This window comes from Cavia porcellus, unplaced genomic scaffold, assembly GCF_034190915.1.
Source record: "Cavia porcellus strain 051 isolate PalLab524CR breed Dunkin Hartley unplaced genomic scaffold, mCavPor4.1 scaffold_22, whole genome shotgun sequence".
Taxonomy (NCBI): domain Eukaryota; kingdom Metazoa; phylum Chordata; class Mammalia; order Rodentia; family Caviidae; genus Cavia; species Cavia porcellus.
The window spans coordinates 37,575,941-37,599,303 of record NW_026947505.1 but is presented as its reverse complement, the minus strand read 5'-3'; the positions used below and the strand labels follow the sequence as shown (position 1 = coordinate 37,599,303).

The 23,363-nt window shown below is 35.9% G+C and overlaps 1 protein-coding gene across 6 annotated transcripts in view; it reads right to left on the bottom strand.

The window, feature by feature from the left end:
• Window positions 1-23,363, bottom strand: part of Pde10a (phosphodiesterase 10A) — a 566,879-nt gene that overhangs the window by 13,301 nt on the left and 530,215 nt on the right. For all 6 annotated transcript variants that reach the window (XM_063233086.1, XM_063233084.1, XM_063233083.1 and 3 more), the window contains 3 exons: window positions 22,089-22,244; window positions 10,499-10,671; window positions 32-143 (listed from right to left, as the gene is read on the bottom strand). In XM_063233086.1, the coding sequence (XP_063089156.1) occupies window positions 32-143; window positions 10,499-10,671; window positions 22,089-22,244 (441 nt within the window). The remainder of the gene's footprint in view (window positions 1-31; window positions 144-10,498; window positions 10,672-22,088; window positions 22,245-23,363) is intronic.

Sequence of the window (23,363 nt, the reverse complement as noted above, 5' to 3'; positions counted from 1 at the left end):
ATCTACCCTAATATAAGAATCAAGGACATACCTCTGCCCAGAATTCTGCATATATATCATTTGCCGTCAACTTTGTAACTGGCCACAGTTTTGTCACAGAACAAAGGTCACAGGCTGTCATCATCAAGCCAATTACACGGTCTCTGGAATATAAGGCAACATTGGTCAGCATCGCAACTGCATGTTTGTACGAAAAGGACTGAAGGGACTTCTGATTGCAGGGATGACCCTTGTGTATGCATTATTTCACAATGAGAGAAAGATAGCAATAAGCAACGGGTCCAAGTACCAACCAGGATACTTGTAAAAAATTTCATAAATAAAAAATTTCATAAGTTTGTAAGAACATCAGTCACTTCCATTGCTAGTTTCATGGGGTGTATTAAATGTTTCTGTTCCCTAAATATTATTGTTGAAATCAAATGTAATATAGGTTATGTGCTACTGTCTTTTACATCTCCTGGCACATTTACATTGCTATAGACCAGATTTCATTCTCATGGAATTCTGCAAATTTAAAATGGAAAAAATCTTCCTGAGAAAATCTGTCATAATTCTTCCATTCTATACAAGGAAAATCTGAGGTGTACAGCAATGATACGGCTTCTGTGAGGGAGCAGTGGCTGAGGACTAGGTCCGGAAAGGTGTGACAGAGGCTTTTCCTGTCTCTGCTGGCAATGAATGTAAGAAGGAAACAACTTTCCTAATGCTGTTTTGCATTTATTCAAACAAAATGAGACTCCTTTTCAGCTGTGTGGCACTTACAACTATGTGTTCCAGTCTATTTCTTCTAAATATGTCTCAACCTTTCTCTTGGAGAAAAATAATAAATACTTTAAAGATTTAGGTATATCGACTGTATACCTGCTGGGTCCAGCAGAAATGAAGACTACATTTAATGGGAAAACTAAGCAGCGGTTATTAGGAATTTTAAGATAGTAACTTGGACTTTCATAAAGTAAATTACATAATTTAAAAGACAAATTATCATTAAAGATCTGAAACTGTAAAAAGTGAAATGATGTTACAATTTACAGTTCACACTAGATTCTAATGAGGGATACACTGCCATGAACACACCTCACTTCCTGTGTGTCTACAGATATTCTCATTGGGTTCCCTAGCCTGTCCTAACCAAGGAGACAGCACAGCAGGAGCATCTACCTGCCAACTTGGCAGAGAACTCTGATCCAGTTGTACTCTTTCATGACAAAGTTCCACTCTAATGATAAGATTCTGTCTCTTCTTATTAACTGCATTTTAAAAACCAATCAATTGCAAAGTTCATCTGCTTCCCATCATCCCATTCCCTTTAGTACATTGAACTAAACGTCTTGTACAATCTCACTTCCCATAAAGAAACATTTTAAGACTGCATCTCTTAAATTCTCTTTACAGGTTACATTAGATGACTTAACAAACATTGATTAGACCTGACATATAACCTTCCTGTAGCCTCAAACAGAGGCAACATGAAGATCCAAATCCTTAAATCTATTAGTAAACTATATTATTTTCCTAATTAAGTAGTATATGGCTTAAAGAAAGAATATTTGGAGTTATTTTTCTAAAAGTTTAAGAATATTAGCTGTTTCCTCAATAGGTTTATTCACTTAAACAGAAACAAAATGTAAAAGCTGATTACTCTGTTCATAAAAAATTTCATGGGATAAAATTCAATTTTATTCCATCTATATGAACACACATATTTATTTTTCTTGCTAAAAATACAGTTGGCTATAATCTCAAAAGAAATTTATTTCATACATCTATAAAACAAAATAAATGCTAATAAAATTGGGCATTATAAAATATATAGAAAGAATCACTGCACGTGTAGGGATGCTACTACAGGAGTTGAAAAAAGTGTATGAAATAGTTACTATAGATTTGAGATTCTGCTGTCAAAATTATTTAGGCCAAACAGTGTAACATTAGCTGGTTTACTAGTAACCAAGGAAGTAAAAGAATTATAAATCTAGCACAAAATGATTTTTGTAAATATAATTACTCATTTTTTATTTTCAATTAAAAATAAGTTAGATAGTCAATGGTGTGCAGAATGATAACATTAAGTTAGAATTAATGTTTCATTTCTGCATGTAATTAGTATACAGATGTAGCTGATATACTTAATTCTTAAAAGCAACTTAACAGCCAGTTGTGAAAGAAATGGATTTACATAAATATACTCTTGGTATAACCTCATACAACCCAGTCACTAAAAGTATTGACGCTAGACTCCAATAAATGGCAATGATACAAATAATTCATTGTTCAGCAATTTTAGAGGGTTTGACACATTCGTTTACTCCACAAGTGTTTGAATGCACCAGGCAAAATTACAGCATTGAATGAAGTAGGCCTTGTTCCCATAAAACATTCTGGCTAGGACAGGGAAACCATAAGCAGGTACAAAAACATTCATGTAGCAATAGCACTGTGTAAAAAACGCAAAGAGAAAAAATAGAAATAACTATAGGAAGCTTTATGAGAGGTGCCAGCAGAGAGGAGTGTGAGAGGGCCAACTGTGGAAATAAACGTGGCCTGCCCAAGATGAGAAGAAAGCCACTCTCGCTGAGCTCTAGGAACAAAAACAAATTGAGACAAGTCAGCCTAAGAAATGGGCTGCAGATGAACTGGGAGTTTAACTTTTTCCCCAAGCTTGACAGTATGACATAGAAAGCTTTTCCCAGAGGAGTGACACAACACATTTTAGAAAGAATGGCTTAGGGCTACTGGTTGGAGGATGACTTGGACGGCTGTAGGGACCATGGCAGATTCTGAGAATTCTACAGAGTTCAGATGGGAGATGGTGGCAGCTTTACTACAGTGACACCTGTGGAAACATCAGTGGGAAGATTCTGATACCAGAGACAAAGCCAAGTAATGTTTTGTATTCACAGACACTAAAATGATAAGGCATGGTGGGATCCAAGGCATCATTCCCTTTGGATTTCACCCCGTCCACTGTCTTAACCTAGGCGGACAAGGAGAAATGAAGGCTCTCTTAACAGGTGTGCAGGACTTCTGTCTTGGCAGAAAGGGTGTTGCTCATAGGTACACATATTTGCCTTCCCTTTGCACTTTGAATTCTCTTCTCACCACAGATGGTCACAGAACTTGACAAACGGGAGCAGAAAAAAAATCACCCAGTCTATAGGAGTTCTGATGAGCTGCTGATGGGCCAGAAAGAAGCCCCCATCCTATACATCCGTAGAGCTCACCAGCCAAGAATAGAAAGTCTTCTGGAAAAAGTAGAAACAGCAGCAGAAAAGAAAAAGGCAGTAAGTAACATCACAAAAGATTTCAGGTAGAGGAGTGGGAACCAGTACAGACTGCATGCTCACATGATCACGATTGCAATTATTCCTTTCTGTAAAGATCCAGATCACAAAGGCAGGATGGGAGCTGCAGCATCTTTACTGTTCTCTGGGCCTGTGCAGAGATCTTTAAGGCATTGTCCTAGTCTACCAATAGGGAACTGACTTTATATCAGGGAAAAATAAGATCTGTGGTGCTGTGGGGTGTAGGTCAGTGACATAGCACTTGCCTAGCAGGGAGGGACCTTTGGTTCAATTACCTGCTCTGCAAGGACAAAGACACACAGCTCAACTAAAACATCAGCTTTTGTTTCCTATAACACAGGTGCGGTAGCAGGGTCCAGATAGAAGACAGAGGTCACACCAAAAAGAGTCAAGACTACAGGAAGGGACACAATAGATCAGCAATGCAGGGAAGTCTCTGCTTCTGAAGAGGCAAGGGAAGAGAATAGCTGCCAAAATCAGCAAAGTCCATGTTTGTAGGTTGCCACGCATCATTCTCCCATCATACCACGCACCAACACAGACAAAGTCAGACAAGAACACGTCAGCTGTTCTCCCCTCCATGTCTAGGCTTCTGTGCTGCACCAGGAGCTGAGCGCCCCCACAGCACAAGGCACACCTCAGCAATGGACAGCAGAAAGTTGCTGTTCACACACGAACTGACACGTGTCAGTTCATCTGCTTAAAATATCAAGCTGCATCTATATATTCAGATGTCAGTATGACATTGAAATAGAAAAATAGCATTTAAACCCAAGTTTGAAATAAGAAAATTCATGCCATTAGTCTTCATGGACTCAATTTAAGCTATCTGAATAGTTCAACACAAAACTGCCACTAAATAATGGAGATAAAACATCAAGTCCTGCTCATCTTAGAATGTTTATACATATACATATATATCTATATGTATATATATATTTGATTAAAGACCAGAATTCTTTTTTTCACTTGGATACTTTATGTCCTAATCAATATTTAATTAACAGATTGTTTCTAATTTTATATTGGTTCTTTGAAATTTCTCTTGAATAACTTACCACAATCAAAAGTGTATTAATATGTACCAAAGTCCAGATTTCTACTGTGAGGGAGTCTTACAAATGCTACAGTGGTTGAAAAAACTGTGGATACAGCATCTAAGTAAAGAGGAAGCACCTGGAGATACAAGGGGATAGCTTCCCTACAAGCAGCCACTGAGCCAAATTTAATTTTAATTTAAAAGGACATATATAGCATTTGCCGAGATTAGGTAAATTTTTTTCCCCTTCAGGTATCAGTTTAACGTCTGTATCTTGTTTTTAAACTTATTCTCAAGGCATTTTAAATCACTAAATTGAATGAGTTAAGAGTGGTCTTCTGCACTAACACTTAATCAGTTTCCCTGAAGACATGTGAATTGTTACAGAACTAAAATCATAAAAGTACTTTTAGAAACTATTTCCAATGGCATTAATGATAACTCTTTAATATAAGCATAAACATGATACAGTAATTATTTCATTAAAATATATTTTAAATTTCTGTTAATTCCACAAAACTCTGACTGTGTTGCTTCTTTTAAAAGTATCATTAAAGAGAAAAAAAAAAAGTCACAGCTGCATAGAAAATGAATCAAGTAAATATGCTCTAAAGGGATCTTCCTTTATTACAGTGTACCTGTGGGACAGACCCTATGTTAGTCTCTGGGTTCAAGTCACTCACAGAGAAATCTGGGGATGCGTGAGTACTTCAAATCAAAACATTCACTTTAGATTAAGTTTCTCCACATGCAAGCTCTTTCATGTGAACTTAACACATCTCACACACTAAGGTCACTCCCTGGATTTGCCTTAGCAGGTACTGACTATTTGCTGCTGTGACAGACAGACAACTTCAAAGGCATCTGCATCATGGTCCAGGACATGACATAGAGATACACTTGTTTTCTTCAGAGGACACAGAAGCAGCAATAAAGAAATCTGTATGTTCTATGTCTGAATTACTTAAGGATAAAGTGTCCTTTAACAAAGAATTGTCCAAGTGTTTAATATTGTATAGCCTTTCCTTGTTGTACACTTAAACTAAATTAAGGGAGAGACTAAAAGAAATGAACAACAGAATTTCCTCTGAAGGGGCACAAACATTTACTAGAAAGAAGAGAATAAACATTTTAATTTGTATATTCCTGATGATTTTAGAAATATAATAAATCATATAATTATTCTGGTTATAATTTTCTGTTCTAAAACTAACAGATTAGTTTAACATGCAAGAGAGGCTGTTCCAACATGAAATGAAGGGGCATAAAAATTGTAAAACGTGCCCACAACTTACAGGCTTATCATTTTAACCTGTGAAAGGATACTTAACTTGATGTCACACTTGCAACACATTGTGTTGTAATTTACTGAAGTGTTCCTCAGGCAAGACCATATCTAGTAATTTGCAGTCAAAAGAAGGCTACTATCACTAGGTTTAACAAAAACAGCTGAAATTGCATTTTGCCTGTCCTTGGCTTCAGTCCAGAGCTGGCTTCCAAAAATGACATTTACTTTTAGTTGTAGCTAGCGAAAGTGAAAGAAGGATGATTTCAGCAAGTATCCTGGCTTACAGACGATTTCTGTCTTTTCTATTTGATGCTCTATATTTCTCTTCTCGACTGCCTTTAGGTCTCTAGTAAATCCTCTTTTCCAGCTGTTCAATGACACAATAAGAAAGGTAAACAAGCCCAAATGACAGACAGAAGCTCATCCTTTTGTCAGGCGCACACTGAAGACAACCAGCCCACTGTCTCAATAACAGCCTCACTGCACTCTAAGGGAAGCATTCTCATGATCAAATCTCATCTGGAAGGTCTCATCTCTTAATTTGTTATAATGGGAGTTAAATATCAATATGAATTTTGGAGGGGACATTCAAATCATAGCATATGCTAGCATTAAACTGAGTTTGGATCACACTATCCATACTAATAAGTGACATGATCAATAACAACATAATAGAAAACATCAGAGATAAGTGACAAAGAAGCATTGATGAGGCAAAAACATAAACAGCGAAGATTAAAAGATGAGGACTGACAACAAACCCACAAGAAAATAGCTGGCGTTCAGCTTCCGAATGAATGGCTAAAAGGCTGCGTGAGCCTAGGAAGAAAGGAGGACCCAGGCAATGGCTAACTTAAGATTTGTGGGGATAATTTTCCATAAAAGTGTCTGAAACAAAATGAAGCCACTTTTTTTCAAGCCACATCCAAAAATAATACAACAGAAAGGTTATAAAGGAAGGGATCTCATGTGTGCTTGCCTGCAAAACAAACAAACAAACAAACAAACAAACAAAAAACCTGTTTACAAAAAACTCTGCCAAAACCACAATCTTGTGCAAAGATTGTTGAGAAGCAAATGCTTCTCCAAGACATGTGCCTCAAAGCTGTCCAATGCCAGGCTGATGCCACCCTTGCTACTGATGCTTGAACACCCTTGATTTTCACCCTGTGGCCAAGAATTATTGTACAAGAACAACTTACTATCTTCTTCATTTTGATTTAAATTTTTTTTTTGCCTCAGCCTCCTGAATATGAGCATATTTTGCTATGACATTCATGCTTCCATTATGATGTAATGGAAAGAGAAATTCCTTAGTTCATGACCAATGTCCTTGGTAAGTTTAAAGCGAGCCAAAGAAAGAACTACATGTGAGCATACAGAAATCATAGTGAGAGGACAAGCATGTGATCATGGTTCTCCAGAAGGGGTCAGGTTTGCTGGTAATGTGATGTCAGATCTCTGGGCTCTGGAATAACGATAGAACACATTTCTATCGTCCTAAGCCACTCATGCAGTAATACTTTATTATAGCAGTCTGAAGATATGAAGACACTAATGAGTGGGTGAAAGAAGAAATAAAACATGAAATAGAAAAATATTTTGATATGTATAAAATGATATACCAGAGCTTATTAAATAAGGAAAAATATAACCACCATATAAAAATTCATACTTTTATTTATACTGGAATCCAGTTCCAGTTGTAAATGGGAAAATTGCATTTACAAAAGACAAAAACCATAATGTAATCCATATAATTTTTATCAAAAAAGCTATGGGATAGCTGTAAACAAACTGCAAAATTTTATTCATGACTATAAAATCATACCATCTTTCTATTTTCATTTTAAGTTAAAAAAACAAATGTAATATAACTGTGCTTAAAATGTCAATGAGAATATTATGGGTTGAAATATCTGAAGCAGACTGTCTTTTTAGATAGTCGTGATAAAAAAAAAATGAAGGATCACAGTATCTGATAATTTACCTCAAAATTGCCCAGTCAAAAACTAATAAGACACATGATAAAATGTTAATAATTTTTGAATCTAGGTAGAATGAGCATATATTTGATTATTTCTATTTTTTAGGTAAGGTTGAATTTTTTCATATAAAAATTATTAATATATATTAACTAAGTGACAATTTTCACTAACTTTTTAGATATTAAGTGTAAAACATATAGTAATGAAAACAGCATACTTGTAATTAAAGATTAGATAATTACTAATGAATTTCTTATGGAGTCCAAAGAATTATCCAAGTATACATAAAAACAATGAATTCAAGTAAGTGGAAAATGGATTCCTTACAAATGGTACTAATTGAACACATCAGGAAGAAATAGTCCCATAAAAATATAACTCTAGAAGAGTAAAGACCTAAATAAAGGTTCAAACTATAAAAACACACAAAGAAAATTTTGTTTATATTACTATGAGGTTTAATTAAAACAAATGATGACAATTTCTTTCTACACAAAAGAAAAATTGGTGCAGAGACAGAGCACTTGTCTAGTATGTCTGAAGGCTCTGGATCTGGTGTGATAATGAAAAGAAAATCTGCATAATATTTTTGAAAGTAATCTTAAGAAAGTATCTGTAATGCAGAAAATTTTAATATCCTTAAGGAAAATAGACAATATAAAAAGATTTACTAAAAAATAATCCAACAAAATATAAGCAAATATTATAAATACAGAAGTGGGAATGATAAAGAATAAGTAAATATGCATACATGTTCACAGTAGTAAGTAGTCAAAATATTACAAAATTAATGCAAAATACTTTTCATCCATGGGAGAATAGTGAATTTCTAAAATCTTTTAAAAATATTTACTATGTGCATAAAATTCTAGCAATACATGTTATTTTTTTATACAGAAGCAGGAAAGACTTGGCAAGCAAGATGTATTGAAGCACTACTTATAAAGCAAAGGCTAGAAATGCTGATCATCAATGGAAGAAATTTAGTAAAACTTTATATAGTAACACTTTATATTACATAATGTTATTCAAGTCTTTCAAAAGGAATGTATCTGGTATAATTATATTTTTGTTTTTAATGAGAAAGAGAGGAAAAAACATATGGGTTTATATAAACTGCATAAGCTGTGATCCACACATCGTTAAAAATTTGGAAAATTCGTAATATGATTGTCAACTAATAAGCAGGTAGTTTTAGAGTAAAGAATAAGTGAATATTATTATTTTTCCTACACTGAGTTGTTAAACCAGCATTACTTTTAAAATTATGAAGTATAAAATATTATTTAGCTATATGTAATATATGATATGCATAATTAGCACACAAATATGTATTAAGCACCTTAAACAACATTATTTGCAATTAAATGTTTAAATTTTCTATTCTATAATTGTAAGTGTTGTAATCGTTTAGCTGGAAAGAACATATTCAAGAATAAAAACAGAAGCATGTGTTGTAATAATTTAGATAAAAAGAATATATTGAAGAATCATAAAGGAAGCACATGGGTTTGGGGAAGCCAAAGCATACTTTGTGAAGGACTTCTCTGATCTTACAACAGCCATTTAAAAAAGAGAACTGTAAACATTTTAGCACAAGTTAGAGACAATCCATATTCTCTCCTAGTTTCAGGCAAATGAAAACATGCTAGAACACCCTAATGGACCTTTGTAGACCTTCACCCATCTCCAACCCTTTATTTGTCTTAGGAGAGGACTTTCTGTATGTGACAATAAGAGGTCTTGCATTGATTTTCTTAAAGACAGTTTCCAATATTGTGTGAGTTTCAGACTCCATATATCTGGACATGTATATTTTTGAAGGTAAACTCAATCACAAATAACTGTTCTGTAATCAAAGATGTCACTATCATTATACAAACTATATTTACACTTGATGAGAGACACTTTATTAGATAATCAGTAGCCACTTGTAAAAATAATGTAAGAAATTTTCTTCTAAGAATGTGAAAACATACTGTCCTCTAGAGGTTTAGTATTTAATGGATCACAGAAAAGATGTAAAGCACACACCGAGTAGACTAGCACAATAAATGAATGTTCAGAGATCTAAAGACAAGGACAGCATCATTTACTATGCACTGGACAGATATGGAAAAGTTACATGAGAGTCGCAGCATTGAATGATGCTGGTAACCACCTAAGAACTGTCAAGGAGAGGGGGATCATCCAAAGATGGGATCCAGGATCAAAAACGGAGAGCAGGGTCATCATGGACACACTTGGCATAGTTCTGAATTCACTAGGCAAGACACTCAGTGATAGGAAAAAAGGCATCAGACTAATTTAGCCTGATGCCATTAGAACATTTAATTAACCCAATTCTCCGTTTGTAACTCAATGCTCTTGAGAAACTTTTGCTACTTGGCTTCCTAAGTGACTGTGACCATAAAAAGGGCCAATATTCTGATCTTTGTGATGTAATATAATTTCCGTACATCAACAAAATGGAATTTCAGTTTTATAAATCAACCACATTAGCTTGGAGCATATGATATGGATTCTGAAAAGTGAATTCACTTTCATTAACTTAGGGGTCTGAGGCTGACAGCCAAATCCCAGGCTGTGACAAAATCAGAGGAGGACCTCTTAGTGTAAAGGTACCTATGTCTATGAGACTACTTTACATTCTGATTAGCATTTTAATTATCTGTACAGTGCACTCTCAGAAATTTTGCTAAAAAATGAAATGACCAAGATAAATATAAACAAAATGTACATAGAACAGAAAAGGATTATTTTTACATTTCTTTTATCAAATATAAATTCATGCCAAATTACATTTATTTTTAAAATATCAATTCACTTCATATAACAAATGACTGGGCTTCTAAAATTTGTAAAACTATTTTACCTATGTGACTGATTATGAAGGTTTAGTGATCCGGCCTGGTGCATCTCTTCCAACTGTTTCCTGTTTCCAAAGTATAAAGCAAGATCCGTAGCGATGATGGCTTTTCGGATGATCTCCAGCACCTGCTCATACTCACTGGAGCTCAGGGAGGAGAAGATGTTGTGCCCTTCCAACTATGGAAAAACATAGAGAGAGCCACCAGTAGCAAGCTTCAAGCTCTAGTCTCATGCCATTTTCAGTTATTTGTTGCAATATGGTCAGAAATGCCACTGATTGTAAATGATTCAGCTTAAATGATTGTATTAGAAATTATATTTTGGTTTATCTTTTAAACTACAACAATAAATCTCGCACTAAAACTATTTTAACAAAGGGAAGAACATTTGCTACTACAATACTCCAGTGACTTAAACACATCTAGTTCTTTAAATATCTGTTATACCTCCAAGGTAGAAAAATATAAAATATATAGAGACTTTGTCTTTGAAGATAATTAAAAGCTTTAGTATTTTGTATATTATAAATTCACCTGCCCCCTGACAACTTCAGATTGTATGACAAACCACAATTTACTTTTATTTTTCATATAGAATAATGTGTCACAACCTCAACATGTTCATTCAGACAACTTAAAAAGCTTTTTATAAGTAACAGCATATTTACATACATAAAACCATACATTTCCATATACACTAATCATTATAGGTGTAACAACTTTAGGGCCACTTGTTTCTATTCTCTTGGAGAGCTGTAAATGACAGAATATCACCTTCATAAAGAACAAAGTATTGGTAAATATTGGTAATTTATATTCTATTATCTCTAAATTGTTCCATCTATTTTATCTAATTTTTTTTCTTTTTGCAGTACCTAGGATTTAGTCCTGACTTTTACAATAAGCAACAACTCCAGCCTTTATAAAAAAAAAAATAATAACTTGTTTGAGAAAGGGTCTTACTCAAACTTGTGAACCTTTGAACTCAGCCTTCTGAGTAGCTGGAATTATAGGTGCTCACCCCCATGCCTGGTTTAAAAAACAAAACAAAACAAAAATTTTTACAGTAATTTCTTCTGAGAATTTTAAGAGTTTTTCTTTTTGGTAGAAGCTTTTGTTCAAATTTAAAAAGTGACATAATAAAGATGAAAGGGTTTTGGCCCAGACAGGATACTGTAGCCAGTAAAGCCTCAGGCAGAACCAAGGAGCTCCATCTCCCCCACCCCTAGGAATTTACCTGTGGTGCCAAAAGAATACCAATGGGCTACCTGTGCATCACTAATGCCCCTTAGGTTCCACCCCAAACCTAGGCTACTTATATGCCTCCACTCCACGTGTTCCACAGAGAGATCGCCGACCCCAAGGGAGATGCCGTGCCCCAGGAGATTGGGGTTGTCTCTCCCCACATTCTCAAAATAAAGGTCATTTATATTTCATACTTCTTATCTTTTCAGCCGCCACCAGTCCCCCACAGTTCTATTAAAAGATATACTCAATTTTGAGGTCCATCAATTATTTTTAATGACTTCATTACTGGACATCTTGCAAAGAAAGCCACTGTTTCACCTTTGAAATACAGATACACATGTGCATTTTGGTTGCCATCCGAATCTATTTAATCTGAAACTCTTTCGGATGTTGAAAAGTATCTTACAATAAACACAGCAAATGGATGCAGTTCTAGTTGGTCATTTTCCTAACAATGTAAAGCATACATGTGGGATGTCCCACAGCTTACCGAATACTTTGAAACTCATGATTTTAATTTCATTTTATAAAGTTATTTCCTTCCTTTCCTCCCTTTTTTCTTTCTTCTCTCCCTCTCTTCCTTCCTTCCTTCTTTTTGTTACTGGGAACTGAACTCCAGTCCTTTCCACAGTTTTTATTTTGAGCTAAGTTGGCCTTGAATTTGTGAACCATCTGCCTCAACCTTTAGAGAAGCTGGAATCCCAGCAGGCATGTACCACAGCGTCTGGTGCTTTGTTCGTCTTCAGTAGTAAAGAAAACTACGTGAACACGTTTATTAAAGGTCTTTATAATGAAGTTGTTATCAGAAATCTTTTACTGCCTCCTTCAATGTTTTGCAAAAGTAAAGGAAACAAATAAATAATAATTCCCTCCTGTCTTTAAGAGCCTTTGAATTGACAAGAGTGAAGTCAATGATGCAGCTATTGGATCAAGCATTAATGGTAACAATGCTGTTAATAGACATACAATACTTCTAGTGACATTTTGCTTCAAAAAATAAAAGCAAGGAAGGGAGATAAAAGAAACCAAACATATCAGACAGATAAACCTCTTATAAATATTTTTTTAAACTGACAGTTTCACATTAGTTGATATACAATAAACCTTTTAAATGCTATAATATTTTATACACCAACTGATAAATGTATTATTAATCCTAGGTCACACATTTAATGTTAATTCAAGCTAACTAATCCCATTGCATGGAAATTAAAAATGAAACAGCAAACTTTTATATTCAGTATGACTAGAATGGCTGCAAATGTTCTAAGTATCTCAGGTCTGAGAGAAGGTAATGGGTATAAAGAATGCCGAAATTGGCTCTGATGCTGAGAGCTTAACTAGTGACTCACTTGAATGCAAGATATTTAAGGCCACTCCCAGCCCTCAGCCAGGGAAATCCTACGTGTTTTAAATGTTTTAGTCATGCTGGAGCATTTGGGAAACCCTTCTTGCCTCAGCTATGTCTCTCACAAGTAAAAATCACAGTAGAAGTTCTCATTTTTTAGCAGATATTTAGCCTATAGTGCACCAATTTATCAAAGGACGTTAACAGTTTGATATTTACTGTATTCAAGGCCCTAAGCAATATAAATTCATTTTCTAAGGACTGTTTGGTTCAGTGGAACACACAAGGGATATGAGCACTCAATTAAAATAAGGTGGCACGGACTATACTACTGAATTAAACCCAGGCCTATGGACGATACGGGAGGTGTTTGCTGGTAGTCACTGGTTAAGGACACACGGCATACAGAGACCACAGAAACCATCCTAGCTAGTGCAAACTCAAAAATTCCCATACAACTGAACAACCTGAACAGGGAAAAGGTAAGAATAAAAGGAAAAGTTTTACCATAAAATATTTTGGTAAAATAATGTCCAGAGGATAAAAAGAAGCCATCGATAATTTTAGGTTAGATGCTGATAGGATGAGGTACGTGCTTCAAAACAATTACTGTTGTAAGGGTGTGGACTAAAATAGGTCAGAACCAAGGCAAGGAGAAAAAAATTGATGATTTTTTTTCTGGAAAATAAAAAATATTATCATTAATTATAAAAAAAATCCTCCTAACTCTATATTGCTCAACTTAGTGAAAGAAATTCTGATGGAAGGAATCTCATATGGAGACTTCTCTCCCTCAGGCCAACCAGCGCAGGTATAGATCCCCAGAATTCTGCCCTGACGGTTTTAAAAATCACTACTCTAGAAAGCCACAGGAACAGGCTGCATTATACAAGTCTTTGGAGTGACAAGAGTGAAGTCAGTGATATAACTATTGGATCCAGCATTCATGGTAACAATGCTTTTAATAGACATACAATACTTCTAGAGACATTAATTATCTGGTGCATCAAATCACAAATTAGGAAGCAATGTAATACCGTAATTAAAAGCTAAAGTTTTAGAGTCAAATGATTCTAGTTTTTTTTTTATCTGTTCAGCCACTTACTTGCTGTGTGACAAATGGACAGGTTACTTATATTTTTATGAATGTTATTCATGAATGTAAAGTGGAATGAATAAAAATAATACCTTGTAGGGATACTATAAAAATAAAAAAATATTAAAATGTACAAAATATCTAGGTTTCTAGTTCACAATAAGTATTAAATATCTGATTAAATCATGCTGATGATAACAAAAACTATATGCATTAGAATTAAGGGAAAGTTGGAAGGAAAAAAATGAATGAGCAAAACATAAATTCCTAAAACTTTGGCAATTTTGATGTCCAAAGACCAATTTCTGTTTAGAAAACATCTTCAGAAAAGCAAGGATTTAAGCCAGCTTCCGTATCTTTCATTTTAGGTTATTAGTAATTGTAATATAGAACATAAGCACAATTTTGCTATAATTGGAACATGCAATTCTAAATTCTACCTAGTGCGGAGCACTAGGAAAAACTCAGCCAATTCAAAGAAAAAATAGTGTTATATTAAAGGAATGAAAAAGTTTTGGAATCCTAATATGTTGAAAGTATAGATGACTTTCTAAAACCAGATAATACTTCAAAAGCATTAGCTAATTTAAGACCAATAAAATAAACTTTTAATAATGCGAATAATCATTTCTAATTTGTCCATTTTCTAAAACTTGACTTCTGATTACTTAGTAAGGGGTATTCACAAAAAAGCCAAAAATACAAAAATAAGAGTTTTAATATTCAGGATGACGATTAATATTTCATTATGATACAGACTAAAATTATTTAATCTTTTAACAATAACTGTTCTATTACAATCTCTAAAAAACATGTTTTAGCTAAGAAAGTTTTCTACTTTCCTGTATGTCACTGCCTACACAAAATAATCTCCTTGCTTGGAGGAATCCCACACGCCTTCCACAGTCAAGTAAGCAGCTTCCCTAAGGAAACAGTCTACTCACCTGCTGCTAAACATGTCGTGTGCTTTCTGTGCTGCCACACTGTTCTCCCCACTCTGACTCCCTTCTAACCCACTTTCTAATTTCCATTCCCATTTATTCCCATAATTACAAACCTAGAAGTGAGGCTCTGTTTATGGAAATGAATAAAAGGCATTGGCTATACACTGCTGAGGAGACAGAAAGCCAAGCTCATAAACGCAAAATTTCAAGTTAAAAAATCAGTAAGATGTATGAATGTTTGTGGTGCTCAGAAGCTATGGAAAAAAGGCACAATGCTGTGTCCCAGCTATGTGGCAATTTTTACCATTAAGTAATTGTACCAGAGGAAGCAATGCTCAAGTTAAGCCTAAAAGATAAGAAGAAGCTGGGTACAGGAGGGGGGTTAAAAAGGGTTTGGATTGCCAGAAGTATAGTAGGAACTGTGTCCCTCCAACAGACAGGAACTCGTTATTAATATCTTGCTATCAATTACAAAAGTAGGAATCTACTCCCAATGCATGGAGAACCAATGAGGGCTTTTAAACAAGACAGTAACACTTTCAGACATGGATTTGGAGGATGAATTTGAGACACCAAATGTGTGGAAATATTGGCAGATGAGGGGAAAAGGCAGCAGGAACAGGCAGACACAATGATGGCTAGAATGGGGTTGCAGGAAGGGGAAGGTGCGTGATGCCACTCAGGAGGCTGCAGTGAAGGCGGGCCAGCTCAGCATTCATGACTGATGCCCAGTGGAAGCTGCTCTCTCCTGAATGTCCACCCTGACTGTGCACAGTAGTGGGCCTCGATCTCCAAGATAATATTCCTGACTTCCAGCTCAAAGAGCTGACATAAAGTTCAGCAAAAGATAAGAAAGCAGGTTTATCTTTTTTGAAGTTTCTCTTATACTTTCCCGTAATTTAGTCAGGACTCAACCTTCATGCTTCCCTAAAAACAACAACAACAAAAGTCTACTGCATCCATTTCACTGTGATCAAGCCTAGATATGCCTGTACTCCTTCTATTCTGCATGAATCAAGCATGTGTGTTAGGTGAAGGCTGAAGATGTATTTTATCACACATTACCACCTTGCATCCTGTTTTGTCAGTGGCATTTTCCTGCTTGTGCCAACTATGTGACAGTGGCAGTCATGATAGAAGTTGGCACTTAAATTGGCAAAGCTGTGATTCAAAGCCACCAAGACACATACATGTGACAATGCTTGATTGGAAACTATCACTATTATGAAAAGTATTTTGTTGTTGTTGTTGTTGTTGTTTTGAGATAGACTCTCACTCTGTAGTCCAAGCTGGCCTTGAACTCATTATTTAGCCCAGATGGCATCCATTTGATGGTGATCTTACTGCCTCACCCTCCTGAGTGCAGGGATTAGAGGCATACACCACTACACCCAGCCATACAAGTAATGCATTACGTATTTTTTATATCTTTTGCTGGCAATAGTGGATATTAAATCCAAGGGCCTTGCACATGGCAGGCAAGTGCTCTATCACTGAGCTACATCAGCCTATTTGTTTAAATTTTATTTTTATATAAAGCCTCCGTATTTTCAAAGAATGCCTCAAACTTCCAGTGCTCCTCTATCAGTCTCCCAGATCAGCTGCCATCACAAGTTTGCACCATGATGCCTAGCTAACATTTACCTGACTGAAGGTGGATACCCCCAGACCCACAACCATCCAGAAAATAGTGGAGATACAGAGTATCTACAGAGATCAAGACAGCAATAGAAAAAGTCTTTTGTGGCCAAACAGAGCTTATAGAAGTTATTCACATTATTTAATTATATATCGCTGTCTCATTTTAATGACTAAAAGTTGTATATTTTACTGTTATCCATAAATACCTCATTAATTGTCTAGAGGTGTCTTCTGACAAGACACAAAGGCAGCAGGACTTGACAGTGGGCCAGAGGGAGGGAACTAAAGGAGGGGGAAACAATGACTTAAAGATTACCAGCCTTTAGGGTTGGGTGACGAGTTGCCACCACAGGAGATATAAATGAGAAAAGTATTCAGGAAAACATAATGCTGGAGAGGCTGTGGGGAAAAAGGAACTCTCCTGCACTGTTGGTGGGAGTGCAGACTGGTGCGACCATTGTGGAGGTCAGTCTGGAGATTTCTCAAAAAGCTGGGATTGGAAGTCCCATTTGTTCTAGCTATTCCACTTCTGGTCATATTCCAAGAACTGAAAGCATCATACTGAAAGAGTTGCTGGCCCAGAACGGACACTATAACCAGGAAAAGCTGCAGCCAAGTTAGAAAAGTCCTGCCTCCCCCCCACCCCCTATAGACTTGACTGTAACCCTATACCTCCATCCCTAAGAACCTGTGCGCCAATGAAATACCTGTACATCTCTAATGGCCTTAGGGCACTGCCCTAAGCTTAGGCTATTTATATTCCCCCACGCCACGTGTCCGAGAGAGATCGCCAAAAAGAGAGATCGCCAGAAAGAGAGATCGCCAGATTCCAGCAGCCAGTGCGCCAGTCTCCTCTCCCCGGGATAACCACGGCCCCGGGTGCAGTGGAGAGGCTGCGCCCGGGCCGGCGGGGGGGCCTCTCCCCGCATTCCCGAAATAAAGCCACCGCTGCCCACTACTTTCACGGCCGTTCACTCCACTCCACCTCTTCCTCGAACCCCTCTTCTCTCTCCTCTCCCCCTTCTTCTCAGACCTAACACATACCACAGTGATATATGTGTACCCATGTTTATAGCAGCACAACTTGTAATAGCCAGATCTTGGAAACAACCTAAGTGGCCATCAACTGAGGAATGGATAAAAAAAGTTGTGGCATTTTTATACAATGGAGTATTACTCAGCTATAAAGAATGATCACATGTAGATATTTATAAATAAATGGGCGCAGCTTGAGACCATACTCAGAAACAAAATAAATCAAACTCACATGTATGAATACCGAATAGTTTCCCTAGTGTAAGAAATGGTAAGAATACATAAAAGTATGTAGTAATCATGATTCCCCATTATATTGCTTTGAAGCCTTTAATGTTTTCATTCATTAATTGGAATGGTTTTATTCTGGGTTGTTTGATTTTGTTGTCTGTGATGGTATGAACAGCTATTTTGAAGAAAACAAGACATCAAAATAACTAGTGCTGATTTAATATCATCTTGTTTTGAAGTCTGATCAAGCTTTTGTTCTTCTGTCTCCATCGGTTTTATCATGTTGTATCTTAGTGGATTTCACTATATGTGATAGTATAAACAAAAATTTTTATAGACAAGGAGATAATATAGAAACTATTGTTCGTTTTCTGTTAGTTGGTTCTAAATACCCTGTAATACTTTCATTCTCTTAAATGGTTTTACACTGTCTTGATATGTTTGATGCTATAGTATACGAAGTTATACTCAAATATTTCAAGGAAAGAGAAACCATGGTAACTACTGTTATGTCGGGTTATCTTGTGGTGAAACACTATGTTGCTTAAATTGTTCTGTTATGACATGTGTTGTTGTTGTTATATCCTCTTTTATCTCAATCTCCCCTTTTAAAATTTTTTTTAATTAAGGAAAAGCACTTTAAAAAGCAGGATATATTATAGTAATCATTTTGATTTCCTATTAACTTGATTTGAAGCCCTGTATTGCTCTCACCATCTTGTTTTGACTGATTTTACTCTATTCTGTTTTATTTGATAGTATCAAGTTTGAGAGTATAGGCAACTACTTTGAAGACAATAAGATTCACTGTGATGCCAATTATGGTTTGACTATTATTTTCTTTTGAAGTCCTGTAATGTCTCCAATGTTTTGGTTTTATTGGTTGTGTTCTGTATTGTTTTGTTCAATTTTATTATACCTGATGATACAGGCAATTCTTTTTAAGATAGCAAGAGGCATTATGGTAACCATTGTTGATCACTTTGTATTCTGCTTTTACAACATGTATTATGTCTATCCTTGTTTTGACTGACTCTGTTTTGTTTTGTCACATTTGGTTTTATTCTCTTCATAAAAAGTATTAAGAACTATGGGAGTAATAAAACCCAAAATATATAATTGTTATTGTAAAAAAGAGAGGGAAAAAGAGTGCTCTAAAGGATATAACTGCACATATATTTAAGTGTATAAGACAGATGACGATATTTCTAAGTTTTTGTTAGATCATTGAACAGAACTCTTTGCAGTCTCACTGTTTGAATGTCCACTTTGTATGCTTTAATTTTGTAACTTGAACAACTGTTTCTAAGATGATAATATGTAATCTATTGACTAGTGATTTCTTACTGTTTTTTTTTGAAATTTTGTATTACTTGTACCTTTTTTGTTTTGTTTTTTTTTCTCTCTCTCTCTCTTTAAATAAAATTAAAAAAAAAAAAAAAAAAAAAAGAAAAAGTAATGAGCACAACATTGGCCATACTGAAAGCAGAGTTCAAGTCGCTGGACACAGAAGTCTGCGTGAGAACTGGGCTTAAGAAGCACAAGTCTGACAGTCTTTCAGGCATGAGTATGAACAACAGAGATCAGCCAGATCCACAGAAGGGTGGAGCTACCTGGCTGGCAGGGATTTCCTGACTCCAGACTATGTGCTACAAGAGGGCAGAGGCTTGCATTTGTTTTGCTCATCTCTTTCTTCCTACTAGAGCCTAAATAGGGGTTGGTAAACAGGAAGTGCTTAATAAACAGGTTTGTTCCGGAACAGAACTTCAGAGGAATCTGCAAACACTTAGTGAAATATCATTGGCATAAATGCAAAACAGCTGAGGATACAAATATTTTCAGAAAAGGAAGGAGGGGTTTCCTAAATACTCTTGCTCATGTGGATCAGGTCATTTATACCTTGGTGCACTTCTCCCTGCCACAGCTCCCATGGGAGGTTTTAAACCAATTCCATTTGCAAATTATCTTTAAGCTCTTGGTGCAACAATGCCCAGAGCTTCCTCCCAGCCTCCTACCTTGTACTGGTTTTGGTACTTTACCTTTCTTTAAACAGGACAAATGTGTCCTTATTGTCATCTCACCAGCGACTGGAACTCATTCCAAAGTATATAGAATTGAATGATTCTTCAATAACTCTGAGGAAGCCAATGGCTAATCTATCCATACTGAATTTACTGCTATGATTCCCTATTATTCTGCCCCGGTCATTTTAGGAATGCCTCATATGCAATCTACATCCCCAAATTTGCGGAGAATTTGCAGAAATGAAACAAAACATCCTGAAGCTTCCATGCTTGATGACAACTACGACAGGTCTTCTCCTGGACCCTCTTCATGCTCACCTGACTCTGTTGTAACTATTTTATATGGTTATTTTTTTTCAATCTAGTGACAATATATTTTGCAATTCTGGCCTACTTCAAACTAATTCTATTACATTTAAAATAGTTTTTTGTTTTTAAAATTTTATTGAATTCATGATATTTGTAATGCATGAAGTTTACATTCGTATTCACATATGTAATATATCTCAAATCTTTTGCATTTACCTTTCTCTCTTAACCCTTTTCCTTCCCGCTGTCTCTAGACTCCCTGTCTCCATTTTCATTGCTAATGTTATTATTACTAATTTTAGCTTTTAAAATTCACTTAGTTTACACTGCTAGAAATGTTATGATAGTCAAATAAATGAATTCATTTAGGGTATGGGATATTAACTAAATTAATTACTAATATTAAGTATTTTTATGTCATTTCTGGCATTTATCCTTCTAGTAGTACAAATGCCTTCAAATAAGGAGTGAGATCAAAGTAGATACTAAATTTTCCCAAAGTTGTAAACGTTCCTCTATTTCCAAAGCACACTTTAGATACATGTATACAAAAACATCTTTGAACTTTCTTTAATTCTGATGCATTCGTGTATCTCACATGCATGCATATACTACCCAAACATACATCTCATAGAAAAGACATGAATGGAGATGATAAATGCACATGGCTCTAAGTGTTGGAACTAGCCCACGAGCAAGTGCAGTGTTCAGCTACCATGTGCCTATGTTTAGTCATTTGAAAATGACTAAATTAGCTCTATATCTAAAATATCTTTCACTGTTATCCAGAAGACAATCAAAATAGCACCTGCACATTAGTAATTTGACCATTTACTTTCTTGAAACCTAAACGAGTATGTTTTTCTAGGTTTTAAGAAGATTTGAGCATGCAGTACTACCAATTACTCAGCAGTCTGTCCAAACCCAGTCACTCTTAGACTGCCCCTGTGCAACACGGAAAGATTAAGAGCTTTCAAGTCAGTGTCTCCTTAGACATATCATCAAAAGACCTACAAAAGTTTCTCTTCCTTTGAAATAAGAAATAATTAGAAATTTTTAGTGATGGGATTCAAGTTTTATGACATAATAGCCACCTTGTTTGGTGAGTTTGAGAAAAAAAATTCTAAAGAAGGGAGCATTATTATCTTTATATTGAACTGAGACCTGTCATCAACTAGATTAATCACCATGAATACACACACACACACACATACACACACACACACACCAGGGATTGAACCCACGACCCTGTGCTTGCCAGGCAGACGTTGGTGCTGCTGACCTAAAATCCCTGGCTTCTACTACGAATATTTTAAAAGAAATAAAATATAAAACAAAACAAGATAAAAGGACTTTAATCACTTGAAATCTTCAATCAAATTTTAAGATTTAAAGTTTGGCATGTTTTGACTCAAGAATATGACAAAAACATAATTAAAATATGAGACATAAACTTTGCCTTAGAGTACTACGAAGCATCAACATGATAAAAACCAAATGTGGTTCCAATAAATGTATGTATTCAACATTTTGTAAAGACTTCTTTACTCTAATCCCCACAACTGTTTAATTATGACTACAAATATACAATATGGCAGTAAAATGCAGCTCCTGTTTTCAAAGCAAGTTGTAAAAATGAACTTTTCTCACAAAAGGTTGCTATTGCCTAGGAACCCGCCAACCAAAATTGTACAGTTTACCCAAAGGCAAGTGGCTCACCTGTAGGATGGACACTGTCTGGGAGAAGTGATGCTGCTCCATGGTAGAGGTGGAGTAGAGTGCTGCCAAAGGGTGGTCAAATTTCTGCAGATAGGAGTTACTAAAGCCTCTGTGGTCCAGGTCATGACACAGGCAAGCAATTAGCAGTCCTTTGCGCTTAAAGAGAAATATAGATAGATTCAAAACAAAGGAAATATGAAGAAACTTGCAGCTTACATTCTAATCACAGGAATTTCTGCCACTATTATTTCCTATAACCTTAAGAATCTTTGAAATTTCAGGTGTCTCTGCATATAAACTTTATAGTCGAATCATTCTTGAGTTTTCCTGTTCAAGTCTAGAAATAGAAAATGCAGCAGGTATCAAATGTCCCAAAGAATTATAAATAAAGCAAATCTGCACAGGGAGGCAGATCAGGTTCAGTTCTTCATTCAAAAATCTAGGTGAGGTAAAGTCAACTGATGTAATTGCCACTATAAACAAGGACTAGGAGAATAATCATATAGCACGTAAAATGGCATAGAAAATAAAGGGAGAGTTAAAGGGGATTGAGGGAAGAGGGCAACAACTAAATAAAGTGGTCAGGACAGAACCCTCAGGAAAGTTAGATGTGGGCCAAGATGTGAGAGGGAGGAAAGACGGTATCAGAGAAGGGCATGGTAAGCAGGGTACAGGACAGCAGAATGAGAGAGGGCAAGATGGTACCATGGGTATGCCCAGGGCAGGCAGTAGTTACAAGGGCTTCACAAGTCGTAGTGATCAAGAAATGATCACAACAATTTCATCAGAGGTGTCAGAGTCTAACCAGTATCTTTAAATGGTCATTCTGGCAAGCCTATTAAGAATAAATTGCAGGACAAAAACAGAGACCGGGGAGAAGGCTTTTGCAGTAATTGAGCAAAAATTAATAGAAATTCATACAAGGATGTTTATAACAATGGAAGCTCCTAAAATGTGATTAATGTCTTTTTCCAGACAGAGTCAACATTTGACTGTCTGGCTCTAAAGAGAAACAAGGAGAAAAGAGTCAAGCATGTCTCACGGTTTCTGACTGTGAATAGTCAAGGATTGCCATCCACTGACACAGGAGAGCTGTGGCAGGCAGTGTGAGGAGAGGAGGCAGGAGTCCAGGTGGAATGGTGATCAGTGGAGATTTCAGTTGACGGTTGACTAGTGAAGTTTGGAAGGCTGTCTAAGCTGAAGAAAAGTAACAATGGCATGTAATGTCATAGGATTTGAGAGGTAACCCAGTTTGAGGACAGAAGGACTTAAATG